The sequence below is a fragment of the Bombina bombina genome, chromosome 1 (assembly GCF_027579735.1).
Source record: "Bombina bombina isolate aBomBom1 chromosome 1, aBomBom1.pri, whole genome shotgun sequence".
NCBI lineage: Eukaryota > Metazoa > Chordata > Amphibia > Anura > Bombinatoridae > Bombina > Bombina bombina.
The window spans coordinates 1459147688-1459167373 of NC_069499.1; the positions used below are offsets into that span (position 1 = coordinate 1459147688).

Consider the following 19686-nt stretch of genomic DNA (forward strand, 5'->3'; position numbering starts at 1 on the left):
AATTTGGGTCAATTCTGTTCACAATCTTTGGATTCAGAGCATTGTTTCAGAAGGGTACAGAATTTGTTTCAAGTTGAGACCTCCTGCAAAGAGATTTTTTCTTTCCCGTGTCCCAGTAAATCCAGTAAAAGCTCAAGCATTTCTGAAATGTGTTTCAGATCTAGAGTTGACTGGAGTAATTATGCCAGTTCCAGTTTCGGAACAGGGGATGGGGTTTTATTCAAATCTCTTCATTGTACCAAAGAAGGAGAATTCCTTCAGACCAGTTCTGGATCTAAAAATATTGAATCGTTATGTAAGGATACCAACATTCAAGATGGTAACTGTAAGGACTATCTTACCTTTTGTTCAGCAAGGGAATTATATGTCCACAATAGATTTACAGGATGCATATCTGCATATTCCGATTCATCCAGATCACTATCAGTTTCTGAGATTCTCTTTCCTAGACAAGCATTACCAGTTTGTGGCTCTGCCGTTTGGCCTAGCTACAGCTCCAAGAATTTTTACAAAGGTTCTCGGTGCCCTGCTGTCTGTAATCAGAGAACAGGGTATTGTGGTATTTCCTTATTTGGACGATATCTTGGTACTTGCTCAGTCTTTACATTTAGCAGAATCTCATACGAATCGACTTGTGTTGTTTCTTCAAGATCATGGTTGGAGGATCAATTTACCAAAAAGTTCTTTGATTCCTCAGACAAAGGTAACCTTTCTGGGTTTCCAGATGGATTCAGTGTCCATGACTCTGTCTTTAACAGACAAGAGACGTTTAAAATTGATTATAGCTTGTCGAAACCTTCAGTCGCAATCATTCCCTTCGGTAGCCTTATGCATGGAAATTCTAGGTCTTATGACTGCTGCATCGGACGCAATCCCCTTTGCTCGTTTTCACATGCGACCTCTTCAGCTCTGTATGCTGAAGCAATGGTGCAAGGATTACACGAAGATATCTCAATTAATATCTTTAAAACCGATTGTTCGACACTCTCTAACATGGTGGACAGATCACCATCGTTTAATTCAGGGGGCTTCTTTTGTGCTTCCGACCTGGACTGTAATTTCAACAGATGCAAGTCTCACAGGTTGGGGAGCTGTGTGGGGATCTCTGACGGCACAAGGAGTTTGGGAATCTCAGGAGGTGAGATTACCGATCAATATTTTGGAACTCCGGGCAATTTTCAGAGCTCTTCAGTTTTGGCCTCTTCTGAAGAGAGAATCGTTCATTTGTTTTCAGACAGACAATGTCACAACTGTGGCATACATCAATCATCAAGGAGGGACTCACAGTCCTCTGGCTATGAAAGAAGTATCTCGAATTTTGGTTTGGGCGGAATCCAGCTCCTGTCTAATCTCTGCGGTTCATATTCCAGGTGTAGACAATTGGGAAGCGGATTATCTCAGTCGCCAAACGTTGCATCCGGGCGAATGGTCTCTTCACCCAGAGGTATTTCTTCAGATTGTTCAAATGTGGGAACTTCCAGAAATAGATCTGATGGCGTCCCATCTAAACAAGAAACTTCCCAGGTATCTGTCCAGATCCCGGGATCCTCAGGCGGAGGCAGTGGATGCATTATCACTTCCCTGGAAGTATCATCCTGCCTATATCTTTCCGCCTCTAGTTCTTCTTCCAAGAGTAATCTCCAAGATTCTGAAGGAATGCTCGTTTGTTCTCCTGGTAGCTCCGGCATGGCCTCACAGGTTTTGGTATGCGGATCTTGTCCGGATGGCCTCTTGCCAACCGTGGACTCTTCCGTTAAGACCAGACCTTCTGTCACAAGGTCCTTTTTTCCATCAGGATCTGAAATTCTTAAATTTAAAGGTATGGAGATTGAACGCTTGATTCTTGGTCAAAGAGGTTTCTCTGACTCTGTGATTAATACTATGTTACAGGCTCGTAAATCTGTATCTCGAGAGATATATTATAGAGTCTGGAAGACTTATATTTCTTGGTGTCTTTCTCATCATTTTTCCTGGCATTCTTTTAGAATACCGAGAATTTTACAGTTCCTTCAGGATGGTTTAGATAAGGGTTTGTCCGCAAGTTCTTTGAAAGGACAAATCTCTGCTCTTTCTGTTCTTTTTCACAGAAAGATTGCTATTCTTCCTGATATTCATTGTTTTGTACAAGCTTTGGTTCGTATAAAACCTGTCATTAAGTCAATTTCTCCTCCTTGGAGTTTGAATTTGGTTCTGGGAGCTCTTCAAGCTCCTCCGTTTGAACCTATGCTTTCATTGGACATTAAATTACTTTCTTGGAAAGTTTTGTTCCTTTTGGCCATCTCTTCTGCCAGAAGAGTTTCTGAATTATCTGCTCTTTCTTGTGAGTCTCCTTTTCTGATTTTTCATCAGGATAAGGCGGTGTTGCAAACTTCTTTTGAATTTTTACCTAAAGTTGTGAATTCCAACAACATTAGTAGAGAAATTGTGGTTCCTTCATTATGTCCTAATCCTAAGAATTCTAAGGAGAAATCGTTGCATTCTTTAGATGTTGTTAGAGCTTTGAAATATTATGTTGAAGCTACGAAATCTTTTCGTAAGACTTCTAGTCTATTTGTTATCTTTTCCGGTTCTAGAAAAGGCCAGAAAGCTTCTGCCATTTCTTTGGCATCTTGGTTGAAATCTTTAATTCATCTTGCTTATGTTGAGTCGGGTAAGACTCCGCCTCAGAGAATTACAGCTCATTCTACTAGGTCAGTTTCTACTTCCTGGGCGTTTAGGAATGAAGCTTCGGTTGACCAGATCTGCAAAGCAGCTACTTGGTCCTCTTTGCATACTTTTACTAAATTCTACCATTTTGATGTATTTTCTTCTTCTGAAGCAGTCTTTGGTAGAAAAGTACTTCAGGCAGCGGTTTCAGTTTGAATCTTCTGCTTATGTTTTTCGTTAAACTTTATTTTGGGTGTGGATTTTTCAGCAGGAATTGGCTGTCTTTATTTTATCCCTCCCTCTCTAGTGACTCTTGTGTGGAAAGATCCACTTCTTGGGTAGTCATTATCCCATACGTCACTAGCTCATGGACTCTTGCTAATTACATGAAAGAAAACATAATTTATGTAAGAACTTACCTGATAAATTCATTTATTTCATATTAGCAAGAGTCCATGAGGCCCGCCCTTTTTTTGTGGTGGTTATGATTTTGTATAAAGCACAATTATTCCAATTCCTTATTTTATATGCTTTCGCACTTTTTTATCACCCCACTTCTTGGCTATTCGTTAAACTGAATTGTGGGTGTGGTGAGGGGTGTATTTATAGGCATTTTGAGGTTTGGGAAACTTTGCCCCTCCTGGTAGGAATGTATATCCCATACGTCACTAGCTCATGGACTCTTGCTAATATGAAAGAAATGAATTTATCAGGTAAGTTCTTACATAAATTATGTTTTTTTTATTGCACTTTTGAGCACTAAACCCTAAGGGGTTAAACACACAGTTGAAGCTATGGATCTGCAATCACCTGCTATGTACAGCTCAGTATTTATATGTGCAAAACATAACAAAATAACAATAGACAAATTTGAAAATCAAATACATGTAAAAATAAGCAGATTGTGCAGGTGCATTTAATTATCAATCAAGAAAATATGCTTTAGCATTAAATGTGAACAGAACGACAACCTCAATACCTCATTAACGGCTGGATTACAAGTTGAGCGCAAAATATCTCTTAAGCGGAAGCGATATTTGCGCTCAACTTAATAATACCAGCGGACGCAAATGTGCACTGGTATTACAAGTGAGGTGCAATGCGAATGCGACCTCATGTTCACATTGCACGGAAGCATTGCGGTCGCGAGAGCGTGATTCCATAGGCTTCAATGGGAGCCTCGTTCTCTTGCCATGAGACACGGCATGAGAAACTAGCACATCGAAGGGGGTAAGTCACGCAGCAATGGCCAGCAAATATAAATATATATGTATATAAAAATATACATATATATTTACTGGGAACACACAGTCCCCTAGACAGAAAAAAATACGGCACTGAAAAGTGCCTTTAAATTGCGAACACCCCACACCCGCCAACTTAAACCCCCAAAAACTGCTTAGTAGTTGAATATATACTTATATATGTATGTGTAAATATGTGTATATTTTTATAAAGATTACTACACTAAACTTTGAGGGCAGTTGGGGGTCATTTTAAAAATTTACCAGAGGTCTGACCTCTGGTTAATTTTTTGAGTGCTAATTGCTACCCCGAGCTGGTTATTTATAGCATGCCCGAAAACGGGGGAATTTTCCCATTTGCGGGCGTGCGATAAATTAGAGCACCACTTGTAATTTAGCCCTAAATGATTGAACTATTCTGCATTTTTAAAATAAGTCAAGATTACTTTCTAAACTGGTACAGCCAAATAAAGATTTCTTATATGTCACCGCCACAAGGGAAAGCTAGAACAAAAGCAGTGACATTTTGTTGCCTCCTATAAAAACCTTTATGTTCCCTGACAACTAGACACAACTGCTAAAGTCTTTTTAGTAATCTAATCATGTCCTTCATTTCAGCGCAATGGACACATTGAATAGCTCTATGTTGAAATAAAATGTAAGAGACTGGTAAGGTACTGTATTTGTGTCTGGGTGGTGCCTGTAGGTAGATGCCAGCAATGCCCATTATTGAATCGACCCTTGCTTGCATATTTTTACAGTTCCTTCTTTCCTTCTTCTTATCCTGTCCGCCATCTTAGATGTGGTAGAAAACAATAACCACAAACTCACTTGACTGGGCAGGATTTGCACAAGTAAACTTTTTGTGTATATCGCCAAGTGACGCTGTGTCACAAGTGGCGATTGTGGGCGGACAGGTTCTCTGACTGAGAACTTGTCCACCTGCAGCTTTATAAATTTCTCTTTATATATGTATTAGAGGCTAGACTTTCCGAGCACAGGTATTATGCTTTTTCAGATTATTTTAGTATGTTTCTTCCAGTCGGGTTATGTAAGTAAAGTATTAAGGTACAGGAAAGTCAAAAATTAAACTTGCATGACTTTTAAATTCACTTCTATTATCAAATGTACTTCTTTTTCTTGGTATTCTTTGTTGAAAATAATATATACATATCCTCAGAAGCAGCAATGCACTACTAGGGGGCTAGCAGACTGGTGGCTACACACATTTTCTCTTATCACTGGTTCATCACATGTTCAGCTAGGTTTCAGTTGTTCATTGATTCTCTGGAGCTGACTTTAACTGTGTGCTTAATCCCTTGACATGAGTTAAACACACAGTTATATACAAGCAATAGGACAATAATAAAACTCTCTTACATATTAGAGCATTTTCCTTTTGTACTTGTATATCCCTTTAAAGTGATAGTCAATCCTAGCGTTTATGAAATGCTAGGATTTACCAGTGCAACAAATAAAGGGGACTTTCAATCATGAAGTATAAAATACTTCATGCTGAAAGTTCCTTTATTTGTCTGCAGCGTTTTGTCGCACTGAGCGCCCCAGGCCGCCCACAGCAGAACGCTGTTTTATCACTGAGGTTATAATAATATAGCATGAAGTATTTTATAGAATTTAAAAAATGCTGGGATTTACCATCACTTTAAGTATGTATAATTCATTTTATCAGAGCAGGACTTGATTATCATTTACAGGCAATTTAATGTACTTTATTCTATTCTTGTTTTCTGTTAATTGATACTTTTTGTTACAGACTCTACAGATTCTATTGCTATTTTGATATCCCAACATGTTTGTAAGAAAAACATTTGTACTGTTACTGCACTAACACAACCATGCAGACAGGAAAGTACATAAGAGTCACCGAAAAAACATATATAATGTAAAGAGGGGCAGACAAGTAAATAAAAACATAGAAAAGTACCCAAATACATAAACACAGCCAAAAAAATGTGTTCACACGTGTGTATAATATTCATGGTTAAAGGTCCTTATAGTAAAATAATTACATGCTCTAATTCATTAGGACATGTCATATTTTAATGCTAGTGACCCTGCAATGCTGTGTGTTTAACATCGCCCCCCTCCCCCGCAAGTGTGTTAAACACATAGTTAAAGTACCACCCTGGAGCCACAGAAAACTGCTGGAAACTGACCCAATCAGCAGTGCTAATCGAAGAGTCATTAAAATGACTTGCTTTAACAAATTAGAGCATTCATTTTTTTTTCAACTATAATGGATAGCTGTATCCAGCACAGGAGTTCACTAAATTGAAGTGAATGTTGTGATTTAAGGAAAACCCTATGACGATGTGTGTTTTTTGTGTGTTTTTTTTTAAATACCACTGCACCAGTAAGGAGGGTTTTGAGGACATTTACAGAGGACTTTTCAGAGCATCTGTATAAAGAAATAATTATTTTCAGAAGATGAGGCTATCAGTAAATGCTTGTGCACATACTGCACAACGATCTGAAAATATTTTTAATGTTTACTTTCAATTTTATAACAATTTAAAAAATATACATAAACGATATATAATTAAACTTGCAGTAACACACACCATGTGTAAGGCTACTAAATCTATGTACCGGTCACACAACAACTTGAGATTGTGATCTTGATGACTGTATTGGTTTGAGGTGCTGTGTACTGAGGATTTAGCAATGTGTCTCTATTCCAGATATCTGCTGGGATTTTCTTTTGATGCTGCTAGGTCTTCTGAACCGTGATATTGGGAGACAGAGGCGTAACTAGAAACCACAGGGCCCAGGTGCAAGAATCTAAGAAGGGCCCCCCACCCCCCCAAAAAAAGAAGTGAATTTGATACATATCATTTTTTTTTTTTTACATTTAACACAGAAAAAAAAATGTGAATCAGTTTATATGTCTGCAAAAGGAGGTACCCTGTGCCCATAGTCCGTGAGATGGTCTGACCCCCTATTACTGTGTATAGTGACACTGTTTAACCCACCAGTACTGTATATAGTGAGTCAGTGACACAGTCTGTAATCTTCCGGTGAGATGGCTGGCCTGACTCTACCCGCCCCAGCACTGTATAAAGTGACCATAGTAACTGTGACATGGTCCAGCCCCCCGTACTGTATATAGTGCTACTGTATAGACTGACACTGTTTACCCTGCCCCCCCATGCTGTAGTAACAAGGTCTGTAATTTGCTGGTTCCACAAACATACACACACACACATACATACATACATACACACATACACATGCATACATACATACACACATACATACACACACACACACACACACACACACATACATAAACACCAATGGGTAAAACAGAAATACTAACCCCTGTAGTCAGAGACACTAGTGAAGCATCATGTCACACTCACGTGATATCAGTGCAGGCAGTGGCAGGTCAACGTTTTTTATTGTTTAAAAAAAAAATAATTAAACTGGGCCCCCACCCTTGGGGGCCCAGTCGCAATTGCGACCTCTGCACCCCCTGTAGTTTCACCCCTGTTTTTAGACATAGACTCTGGGAACGTGTTTGTGAGGCACTCGGGGAGCTCTGTTATGTTTTATAGCAATATATTTGTATCTGGGGACAACACATAAGTGCAATACAAAATGTGTAGTTTATGTATGTTTTTTATAATTTATTAATTGACTAGGTAAGGTTTAAATTGGTGCTCTGCGTCTGGTGCTTTCCTCTAGAATGTTTCAACCTATCATTGTCTTGTTGATGCAAGGTTGCTTTTTTGGATACAGCTGCCAAGAAGTTTCTAGAGACTTATACCGCTAGATTTGGAGTTTTGTCGGTAACGACCCGAAAAACTAACGCCTGCTTTTTTCTGGCCGCACCATAAAAATAACTCTGGTATTGAGAGTCCACATAAAGGCTGCGTTAGGCTCCAAAAAAGGAGCGTAGAGCATTTTTAACGCAGCTTCAACTCTCGATACCAGAGTTGCTTACGGACGCGGCCAGCCTCAAAAACGTGCTCGTGCACGATTCCCCCATAGGAAACAATGGGGCTGTTTGAGCTGAAAAAAAACCTAACACCTGCAAAAAAGCCGCGTTCAACTCCTAACGCAGCCCCATTGTTTGCTATGCGGTAACCCTTCCTACATCTGCACTTAACACTCTAACATGTACCCCGAGTCTAAACACCCCTAACCTTACACTTATTAATCCCTAATCTGCCGCCCCCGCTATCGCTAACCCCTGCATATTATTATTAACCCCTAATCTGCCGCTCCGTAAACCGCCGCTACTTACATTATCCTTATGTACCCCTAATCTGCTGCCCTAACATCGCCGACCCCTATATTATATTTATTAACCCCTAATCTGCCCCCCACAACGTCGCCGCCAGCTACCTACACTTATTAACCCCTAATCTGCCGACCGCAAAGCGCCGCCACCTACGTTATCCTTATGTACCCCTAATCTGCTGCCCCTAACACCGCCGACCCCTATATTATATTTATTAACCCCTAATCTGCCCCCCTCAACGTCGCCTCCACCTACCTACACTTATTAACCCCTAATCTGCCGATCGCAAAGCGCCGCCACCTACGTTATCCTTATGTACCCCTAATCTGCTGCCCCTAACACCGCCGACCCCTATATTATATTTATTAACCCCTAATCTGCCCCCCACAACGTCGCCGCCAGCTACCTACACTTATTAACCCCTAATCTGCCGACCGCAAAGCGCCGCCACCTACGTTATCCTTATGTACCCCTAATCTGCTGCCCCTAACACCGCCGACCCCTATATTATATTTATTAACCCCTAATCTGCCCCCCTCAACGTCGCCTCCACCTGCCTACACTTATTAACCCCTAATCTGCCGACCGCAAAGCGCCGCCACCTACGTTATGCTTATGTACGCCTAATCTGCTGCCCCTAACACCGCCGACCCCTATATTATATTTATTAACCCCTAATCTGCCCCCCACAACGTCGCCGCCAGCTACCTACACTTATTAACCCCTAATCTGCCGACCGCAAAGTGCCGCCACCTACGTTATCCTTATGTACCCCTAATCTGCTGCCCCTAACACCGCCGACCCCTATATTATATTTATTAACCCCTAATCTGCCCCCCTCAACGTCGCCTCCACCTGCCTACACTTATTAACCCCTAATCTGCCGACTGGACTATAATAAAGTTATTAACCCCTTATCCGCCTCACTAACCCTATAATAAATAGTATTAACCCCTAATCTGCACTCCCTAACATCGCCGACACCTAACTTCAATTATTAACCCCTAATCTGCCGACCGAATCTCGCCGCTATTCTAATAAATGTATTAACCCCTAAAGCTAAGTCTAACCCTAATACTAACACCCCCCTAAGTTAAATATAATTTAAATCTAACGAAATTAATTAACTCTTATTAAATAAATTATTCCTATTTAAAGATAAATACTTACCTGTAAAATAAATCCTAATATAGCTACAATATAAATTATAATTATATTATAGCTATTTTAGGATTTATATTTATTTTACAGGTAACTTTGTATTTATTTTAACCAGGTACAATAGCTATTAAATAGTTAAAATAATTACAAATTTACCTGTAAAAGAAATCCTAACCTAAGTTACAAATAAACCTAACACTACACTATCAATAAATTAATTAAATACAATTGCTACAAATAAATACAATTAAATAAACTAGCTAAAGTACAAAAAATAAAAAAGAACTAAGTTACAAAAAATAAAAAAATATTTACAAACATAAGAAAAATATTACAACAATTTTAAACTAATTACACCTACTCTAAGCCCCCTAATAAAATAACAAAGACCCCCAAAATAAAAAAATGCCCTACCCTATTCTAAATTACTAAAGTTCAAAGCTCTTTTACCTTACCAGCCCTGAACAGGGCCCTTTGCGGGGCATGCCCCAAGAAATACAGCTCTTTTGCCTGTAAAAAAAAACATACAATACCCAAGCCCCCCAACATTACAACCCACCACCCACATACCCCTAATCTAACCCAAACCCCCCTTAAATAAACCTAACACTAAGCCCCTGAAGATCATCCTACCTTGTCTTCACCTCACCGGGTATCACACCGATCCGTCCAGAAGAGCTCCTCCGATGTCCTGATCCAAGCCCAAGCGGGGGGCTGAAGAGGTCCATGATCTGGCTGAAGTCTTCATCCAAGCGGGGCAGAAGAGGTCTTCCATCCGATTGAAGTCTTTATCCAAGCGGCATCCATCCGGAGCGAAGCGGCAGCATCCTGAAGACCTCCACCGCGGAACATCCGTCCTGGCCGACGACTGAACGACGAATGACGGTTCCTTTAAATGACGTCATCCAAGATGGCGTCCCTCGAATTCCGATTGGCTGATAGGATTCTATCAGCCAATCGGAATTAAGGTAGGAATATTCTGATTGGCTGATGGAATCAGCCAATCAGAATCAAGTTCAATCCGATTGGCTGATCCAATCAGCCAATCAGATTGAGCTTGCATTCTATTGGCTGATCGGAACAGCCAATAGATTGCGAGCTCAATCTGATTGGCTGAGGCGGATTAGGGGTTAATAACTTTATTATAGTAGCGCTCAGGTCCGGTCGGCAGATTAGGGGTTAATAAGTGTAGGCAGGTGGAGGCGACGTTGAGGGGGGCAGATTAGGGGTTAATAAATATAATATAGGGGTCGGCGGTGTTAGGGGCAGCAGATTAGGGGTACATAAGGATAACGTAGGTGGCGGCGCTTTGCGGTCGGCAGATTAGGGGTTAATAAGTGTAGGTAGCTGGCGGCGACGTTGTGGGGGGCAGGTTAGGGGTTAATAAATATAATACAGGGGTCGGCGGTGTTAGGGGCAGCAGATTAGGGGTACATAAGTATAACGTAGGTGGCGGTCGGCAGATTAGGGGTTAAAAAAAATTAATAGAGTGTCGGCGATGTGGGGGGGCTTCAGTTTAGGGGTACATAGGTAGTTTATGGGTGTTAGTGTACTTTAGAGCACAGTAGTTAAGAGCTTTATAAACCGGCGTTAGCCCAGAAAGCTCTTAACTACTGACTTTTTTCCTGCGGCTGGAGTTTTGTCGTTAGATGTCTAACGCTCACTTCAGAAACGACTCTAAATACCGGAGTTATAAAAATCCCATTGAAAAGATAGGATACGCAATTTACGTAAGGGGATCTGCGGTATGTAAAAGTCGCGGCTGGAAAGTGAGCGTTAGATCCTATTTTGAGTGACTCCAAATACCGGCGGTAGCCTAAAACGAGCGTTAGGAGCCTCTAACGCTGGTTTTCACGGCTACCGCCAAACTCCAAATCTAGGCCATAGAATGAGCATTGGATTGATCCATTTACCCTTTTTCTTAAACATCAATTATCGACCATTAACTTTTAAATTTAGGCATACATGATTTTGGCTGATTATAGCTCACTTGTACGACATTCCTTTCTCATTGCTGCACTTGTCAGTCTTTGCTATGCGCCTAGATCAGCTTTGTACTAGCATGAGGGAATTTGTGTTTAATAGAGATACTTGAAGCAAAAAAAAGTGTGGTATTGTTTAGCTAATTTGCATATTATTTCCCAGATTCCCTTGCTCCAAGACAAAACACAGGTAATTCTGATTTTCTGTGGAGGATGTATAGATGGTCTATGCAATAATCTAAGGAGCACTGTAGAGATATATAAATAGTGACAAACACAAGTGCACTGCAAGTCTAGGCATGTGCATTATTTGTTATTCGGAGATTGAATATGGCGGCAGGGAGCGGTGCTCTGATATTTTCAGCACTGGATTTATTAGTGTTATTAAAGTGCAACACACAAATAGTCAAGCACACTGTTAGACACTAATAGATGAATTCAGACAGAGATACTAGTACTTTGCTATTCTTATCACCCGATTCCTTTTCTGTCTTTTCAGCACGACACCATGACAGAAAGACCACTGAACCAATCAGTTTCTTTCTTTCCAACTTGGAGGAGTTGCTGTCTTGGAAACCCACAAATCATGATGCGTTTAATATCTCTGTAACCCATCTGGCTAAAAGACATCCACCAATTGTAAACCAGAGACCCAAGACACTCATCTGCCATGATATGAAGGGAGGATATCTGGAGGACAGGTAGTGTTGATAAAATAAGATGTAGTCTTAAGCACTGATTGGTTGTGTAATGAGATAAATAATGATTGACTGATGACACATGATGTTCTGCTGCATTAGTGTTATCTGCTTTTGGATAGGCTTAGAAAATGATTAACCGTATATTCGGCTGACATAATGTACTGCAATATTGGGAGGTTGGTAGCTTATCGCTTGAGTAGCACATAGAAATGGTTGGCTTCTTTCCATCTTCTATTATCTAATTTGCTTTGTTCTCATGCTTTTCAATAAAGGATACCATATATAGGTAGGCTCAGAAGTACTTTTGGGATCTGAGGTCTGTCCAGCTGCAGGATAGGTCTCATGGCTGTTTGGGTCTCTCTAGCTGCCAGATGGGAATGAGAATTCTCCAGCTGCTTAACAGAGATAATTGTCTCCAGGCCGCTGCTCTGAGAATTATTGAGCTCAGGATAATCACTGCTTGCAGACAGAAGAAAGTTGGTTTTCTTCATAGATAGGTTGAAAGCACAGAGGTAACAGGCTGCTAGCTGAGGGTCTTTAGGATGGTTGTGCGACTGAGAGTTGACTAGCTGCAAGTTGGTTTAAATGTTTAAAGTGATGGTAAATTTCAGACTTTAAGAATGTTGCAATGAAAAATATATTTGTGTACAAGCAAAACCACATAATTATTTTGTTTCTAAAAAAAAGTGTATATATAGTTTATAATAAGATTTATAATCCTACCTGGTGTCTTCTGTTCCTCCGCCCTCCTGCTTCATTTCCTCTTTTGGCTGGTCTGTAAAATAGAGAGCAATCCCATCCACTCTCTTCCTAGGGGCTTGATTTCAAGAGTGTCATATGACACACACACTGATTGGATTTTCATTGGAATTTTCATAGAAAATAAAGAGTTCATCCCATTGGGCCAGCATAACATTGTGATAGAAGCGTTACTATAGGCACGGATTTAACCCTTTTCACAGATAGATTTAAAAAAACATACACATATACTTTTTTTAATGGCAAAGATTACATATATGGCATTTGATTAGCTAAAGTTTACCATCACTTTAATTGGAAAAACTTATCTACATAATTCAAAGATGATTTGCTAGAGATAGATTATTGCATTTTGTATATCTTTTACAGATTTATCCAAGGCTCAGATGCAAGGGATCCATACGTATTCTATCACTGGCAACACATTGATATTTTTGTGTACTTCAGCCACCAAATGTTCACACTACCACCTGTGTCCTGGACAAATGCTGCACACAAACATGGAGTGAGCGTCCTTGGTAAGACCCAGTGTCAAATGCTCTTTATCTAAGTAATTCCGGTCAAAGTTGAAATGCTCATAGATGAATTATATCTTTGAATAGAAACATATTTGCAATTTGCATGGATTGGCAAAAATGCTTCTAGTAAAAGCTATCACTGTTAGCATTTTTCTCTGCATGTGCATGTGAAGCATAGCTAGATATTCTCTGTGCACCAGCTTTTGAAATACTGCAGCTGCTGAGAGCACCAGTGGGGACTGTATCATGTCAGCTATTAACAAATTGAGTCATTACCAGAAGGTACAAGCACCTTAGGCTCTCGAGCAAGTGCTGTGTTTAAAATGCTGGTGCACGGTGCATAAACCTTTGAAACAGCTGTAGCTTTAATTAGAAGCATTTTTGCTAATACATATATATTACAAAAATGCTTCTATTCAAAACTAAAATGTATCCATGTAGCTTGCAATTTTGTCTGGAATGTCCCTTTAAAGGGACGTTAAACACTAAATAAATGCTAGATAGAATGATGCATTCAAAGAAAAGATTAGTCCATGACTAACATGTAGATGTATTTTTTAAAGTTTCATTAGTTGTTTAAAAAGTGACAAAATAAGTGTAAAGTTTTAGTGTCTATAAAACACTGGGAGCTGCCATGTTGTAACTTAGGCTACCTTCTCTGCTGTGGCCAATTAGGGTCAGTTATAAAAAGGTCACTAGAGTGTGCAGCCAATGGTTGTGCTGGATTTAACAGTGTTCTGCACTTCCATTTCTAACAGGAACCAAAAAGCTCACAATTTCAGAATGGAATTACAGGCAAAGAGGACAAAATAAATAATGAAAGTATATTGCAGAGTTGTTTTATTATATGCAATTTATCATTTTATATTACCACCTCAAAGTGTTTAATGTCCCTTTAAGTAAGCTTACTTTGCACCACTATAAGCATTACTTGTATCTGCTTCAACAGTATAACAAACTGAGGACAAGGCTAGTTATACACTAAAACTATCTGTTTTTTTTTATTTTGAGTTTCAAAAGCTTTATTATAAAACTGTAAACAATACAATTTTGGAAAAGCATAACACGTCACAAAAGTAACTAAAGTAGTTAATTATGCAAAACACTTGTCCATTTGCTTGTTATACTAAAACTCGGGTTGCACCGATACCATTTTTTTAAGACCGAGTACAAGTACCGATACTTGTTTTCAACTACTCGCCGATACCAATTACCGATACTTTTTTTTATGTCATGTGACAGTTACCAAGCACAATACAGACTAATTATTTAAGATTCCATCTTTATAATTATGAAGGACTGTAACTTAAAATACATTATGAAATAATAAAACAGTTTTATTTGTCATAAAGTTCACAGAACATGTTTATAAATAAAAATATTACAATAAAATATATTAATAATAACAACAAATAACAAATATAAAATCACAACCAACCAAAAGTGCAATACAGTAAAAAATAGAAAAATAGTAAAAATAGAACAGTGCACTGTTTAATCATGGGGAACAACACTATGGGCTAAATTACATTTGACTGGTAAGTTTTACCAATGCTATGCTAAAGTCTATGGAGTTGGAAATGTGAACAAAGCATTGATAAAGCTTACCAATCAAATGTAATCTAAATCTAGTCCTATAATTGCAGGATGAGTGCTCATTGGAATTAACTTAATTTTTGCCATGAGTACTCTTCCTGCAATTATATAAGCTAACCTATGGATGCTCCTCAGAGTACAGTATGTTTTGAACATCATTGTGCAAGATGAGAACTAGCAGTAAAAAAGGCAATTTAGCAATTAAAATAATTTTTCAAAATTTAGTGGCAAGTTCTTTTTAAAGAACAGAACAGAAGCATCTCTGCATGTTCAGCTATAAATCTGTTTTTGCTATCAGTAAGGAGGTTTGACTCTAAGTTGAACAGTCTTTCACTTTCCACACTACTGCATGGGGCAGAAAGATATTTTTGGACCATTTTAGCCAGTGCTGAAAATCTCAGTTTATTAACTGACCAGTACTTCCGGGGTTTGTCTGAACGGGGTACAGTGATCTCTCCTACAATAATACAAATAACAGCAATTTGTATTGGCAGAACAGTAGTAAACACTTTTTAGTTTAGTCTCCACTCCAGTTTAAAATGAAATGGGAACATGCAGTTTGAATAAAACGCCACAAGATAGCATATTGGTAGGAAGTGGAGGTATCGGTATAAGTATCGGTGCATTTGCATGAGTACAAGTACTCATGCAAATACTTGGTATCGGTACCGATACTAGTATCGGTATCGGTGCAACCCTAACTAAAACCATCTATTATTATTAGTTGCCCAGTTAAAAATTTAAAAAATGCTTAAAGTGATGGTAAGTCCTTGCGTTTGTGAAAAAATACTTCATGCTGAAAGTTCCTTTATTTGTTTGTAGTGTTCGCCACACTGAGCTCCTCAGGCAGCCCACGGTAGAACTCTATTTTGCTGTGAGGTGACATTTCCACCTCTTAGGCAATAGCTGTGTGGACTATCTGGCTTGGCTCCAGCTGGCCCACACGGCTATTGGCTAAGAGATTGAAATATCACCTCACAGCAAAATATCGCTGTGGGCTGTCTGAGGAGCTCAGTGCGGCGAACACTACAAACAAACAAAGGAACTTTTAACATAAAGTATTTTTTATACTTCATGACTGAAAGTCGCCTTTATATGTTTCACTGGTAAATCCTAGTGTTTCTGAAACGCAAGGATTTACAATCACTTTAAACAATAGTGATCGAAAAAATCCCAAACACAATGTGAATTTATGTCATAAAACTTTTACATTTAAGGAGGATATTAGAAACATTAAAATGTGTTAGTCTGGATAATTAATAGTATTTCTTTCTAATGACACAGTGAGTCCACGGATCATCATCAATTACTGTTGGGAATATCACTCCTGGCCAGCAGGAGGAGGCAAAGAGCACCACAGCAAAGCTGATAAATATCACTTCCTACCCATAATACCCCAGTCATTCTCTTTGCCTCTAGTGCAAGGAGGAGGTGAAGTAATTAAGTGTTATCTCAGAAAGCTATCTTTTCTGCTCGGAGAGTCTCAGAACTCTCAGCTTGGCAGTGTGTTTCGCCTTATCTTATCTTTCTTGCAGATAAGGTGGTTCTTCGTATTAAGTTAGGTTTTCCTCCTAACTTGTGTTGGATGGGAATATTATGAAGGAGATTGTTGTCACTTGTCTATGTCCCTTTTTATCTTAAGGAACGATGGTGGCACAACTTGAATGTTGTGCGTGTTCTTAATTTCTTTCTACAGGCGACTAAGGATTTCACCAGTTTTCTGTTTGGATGTTTGTTTCTCTGGGACAGCTACTTCTCTTTTCCTTTGTTTGGAAGTATGATTCGTTTGGTTATGAGACTGCTGGACAGCAGCCTCTTGAGAGAATTATAGCTCTTTTCTCTAGGGCTGTATCTGCTTCTTGGGTTTCAAGAATAAGGCTTCTGTTGTTCAGATTTGCAAGGCTGCAACTTGGTTCTCTCTGTTTTCATTTTTCTGAATGTTTCAAATTTGATAGTTTTATAGTTTGCCTCGGCTGAGGCTACTTTTGGGAGAAAGGTTTTTCAAGCAGTGGTGCCTTCTGTTTAGGTTACCTGTCTTGTCCCTCCTTTATCATCTGTGTCCTCCAGCTTGGGTATTAATTCCCAACTGTAACTGATGATGATCCGTGGACTCACCGTGTCATTAGAAAGAAAAGATATTTATGCTTACCTGATAAATTTATTTCTTGACACGGTGAGTCCACGGCCCACCCTGTATATTTTAGACAGGTTTTCTGTTGTATAAACCTGAGGGACCTCTGCACCTTGTGTTGCTTTCTTTCTCTCCTTTCCTTTGGTTGAATGACTGGGGGGATTGTGGGAAGGAAGTGATATTTATCAGCTTTGCTGTGGTGCTCTTTGCCGCCTCCTGCTGGCCAGGAGTGATATTCCCAACAGTAATTGATGATGATCCGTGGACTCACCGTGTCAAGAAATAAATACATTTATCAGGTAAGCATACATTTAGTTTTGTTGTTTTTAGTGTGTTATCAGAAGTTATTGTACTGTATGAATATCTTGCATTAGTTTTAGGAAACATTGTTGCAAAAAGTCTGAGACTTTTGGAGAAGGAGAAGTTTACACACTGACTAAAGCATATAGTCAAGTAAATTAATTTGTCAGGGTTTAGGGTTGTATATTGTTTCCCTTGGCCCCCAAACCTCTTACTCTGCTCCCCTAAACCAAGCACAATGGTATCTGGACATATAGCACTTGTACACTGCTTTCACTTAGCATCGCTCATCATGTGCCCTCTAGGAACCTTTATCACCGAATGGGATGAAGGAGGTAAAACGTGCGAATCTTTTTTGGCTGGCGAGGAATCTACATATCGAGCAGTTGCAGATCAGATGGTTCGACTAGCAGAATTCTATCGGTTTGATGGATGGCTGGTCAACATTGAGAATGTGTTGAGTGTAAGTTAAACTACACATCTATGTCACATCTAAGACCTAAAATTTATGCTTGGCTTCTATGGATGAAGCTCATTGCTTCTGGCTGCGCAATAGAATAGGAAACTTTAAGTTATATGTATAGTCTGCTTATGTTTCCATAGAATTTTAACCTGCCTTATAAACTTTATTTTATTTGTTTTGGGAACACGAACATTTTTTGCTTGATCATATCCTCAGTGATTGCCTAAACGTTAGTCTTTGCTTACACGCTACTTTGTTTTTACAAGTTGCAGAACAAGATACAGATTTAAGACATAAATAGAATTGTCTATGGCCCGGATGCTGCCAATGGTTTAGTCTTCTGTTTTTTCAAATGTCCAAATAGTGTGGCGGTTGTTACATTACACTCCCTCACTCTTTTTTTTTCCTGCTATTTTTATATACTATATGATTACAAACAAATATTGTTGAATACAACTAAGGCCTAGTTTCTATTGTGTTGGAAATTGGTGATACATTTTTTTTATCTCCATTAAAGTCTTTGGAAATTTTTTATGATTCTAGTGAGAAACCAATACTGCTTACAGAGGTCGCCCCAAATCTCCATTACAGGTGGGAGATGGTACTGGGTCATTGTTTTATGCATCTTAGAACTAATATCATCCCCTTGTTTTCCCCATTTACCCCTTTGCCATGTTGTGTGTAAAACAAAATATAAAAATTGGTATTACTTTGCATATTTGTAACTGTTGACCATTTTCTTTGCGCCAGATCTCAAAAAGTGTTACCCAAACTCACGTGCTCGCTCTGTATTTCTCTAGCTCCCTCCCTTGTATATATTCTTTCTGGTCTTATCTTTTATATCTCCCCCCCCCCCCAAAATGTGTATCTTAAAGGGATATGGAACCCCAACACGTTCTTTTTTTTATTCAGACAGAGTATACAATTTAAAAAAAGTTTCCAATTTACTTCTATTATCACATTTACTTTGTTCTTCGTGGAAGATATATCTAGGTAGGTGTCTGGCGCACTACATGGCAGGAAATAGTGCGGCCATCTAGTGCTCTTGTAAATGGATAATTACAAAACTGCTGCCATATAGTGCTCCACACGCGCACGCTCCTGAGCTTATTCCCCTGCTTCACAACAAAAGATACCAAGAAAACAAAGAAAGTTTGATAATAGAAGTAAATTAGAAAGTTGTTTAACATTACACGCTCTATCTAAATGATGAAAGAAAAATCATCCATTGAAGCTGAAAATCATCTCCTCCTTCACCCTCCTTTTTTATTTAACTGTGGAGTACCACATCTGCTACTTGAGACTGCTACTCCGTCTTATGCCCTTTCGGAAAAAAATGCTGTCTGCTCTCATCCCCTCTCTCAATTGCTGTCTCATCTCCTTTCTGAGATTGCTGCCCCTCTCTTCCTCTCTCTGTGATTGCTGTCCTCTCTCATTTTTACTGCTCTCTCTCCTCTTTTCTCTGAGATTGCTGCCCCCTCTCTTCCTCTCTCTGAGACTGCTGTCCTCTCTCTTCCTCTCTCTGAGACTGCTGTCCTCTCTCTTCCTCTCTCTGAGACTGCTGTCCTCTCTCTTCCTCTCTCTGAGACTGCTGTCCTCTCTCTTCCTCTCTCTGAGACTGCTGTCCCCTCTCTTCATCTCTCTGAGACTGCTGTCCTCTCACTTCCTCTCTCTGAGACTGCTGTCCCCTCTCTTCCTCTCTCTGAGACTGCTGTCCTCTCTCTTCCTCTCTCTGAGACTGCTGTCCCCTCTCTTCCTCTCTCTGAGACTGCTGTCCTCTCTCTTCCTCTCTCTGAGACTGCTGTCCCCTCTCTTCATCTCTCTGAGACTGCTGTCCCCTCTCTTCCTCTCTCTGAGACTGCTGTCCCCTCTCTTCCTCTCTCTGAGACTGCTGTCCTCTCTCTTCCTCTCTCTGAGA

The 19686-nt window shown here is 39.6% G+C and overlaps 1 protein-coding gene across 1 annotated transcript in view; it reads left to right on the forward strand.

The window, feature by feature from the left end:
* The window catches only part of ENGASE (endo-beta-N-acetylglucosaminidase), a 115126-nt gene that overhangs the window by 15681 nt on the left and 79759 nt on the right, over nucleotides 1-19686 (forward strand). Inside the window, exons 4-6 of the mRNA XM_053706336.1 lie at nucleotides 11800-12001; nucleotides 13130-13278; nucleotides 17611-17768. Of these exons, the coding sequence (XP_053562311.1) occupies nucleotides 11800-12001; nucleotides 13130-13278; nucleotides 17611-17768 (509 nt within the window). The remainder of the gene's footprint in view (nucleotides 1-11799; nucleotides 12002-13129; nucleotides 13279-17610; nucleotides 17769-19686) is intronic.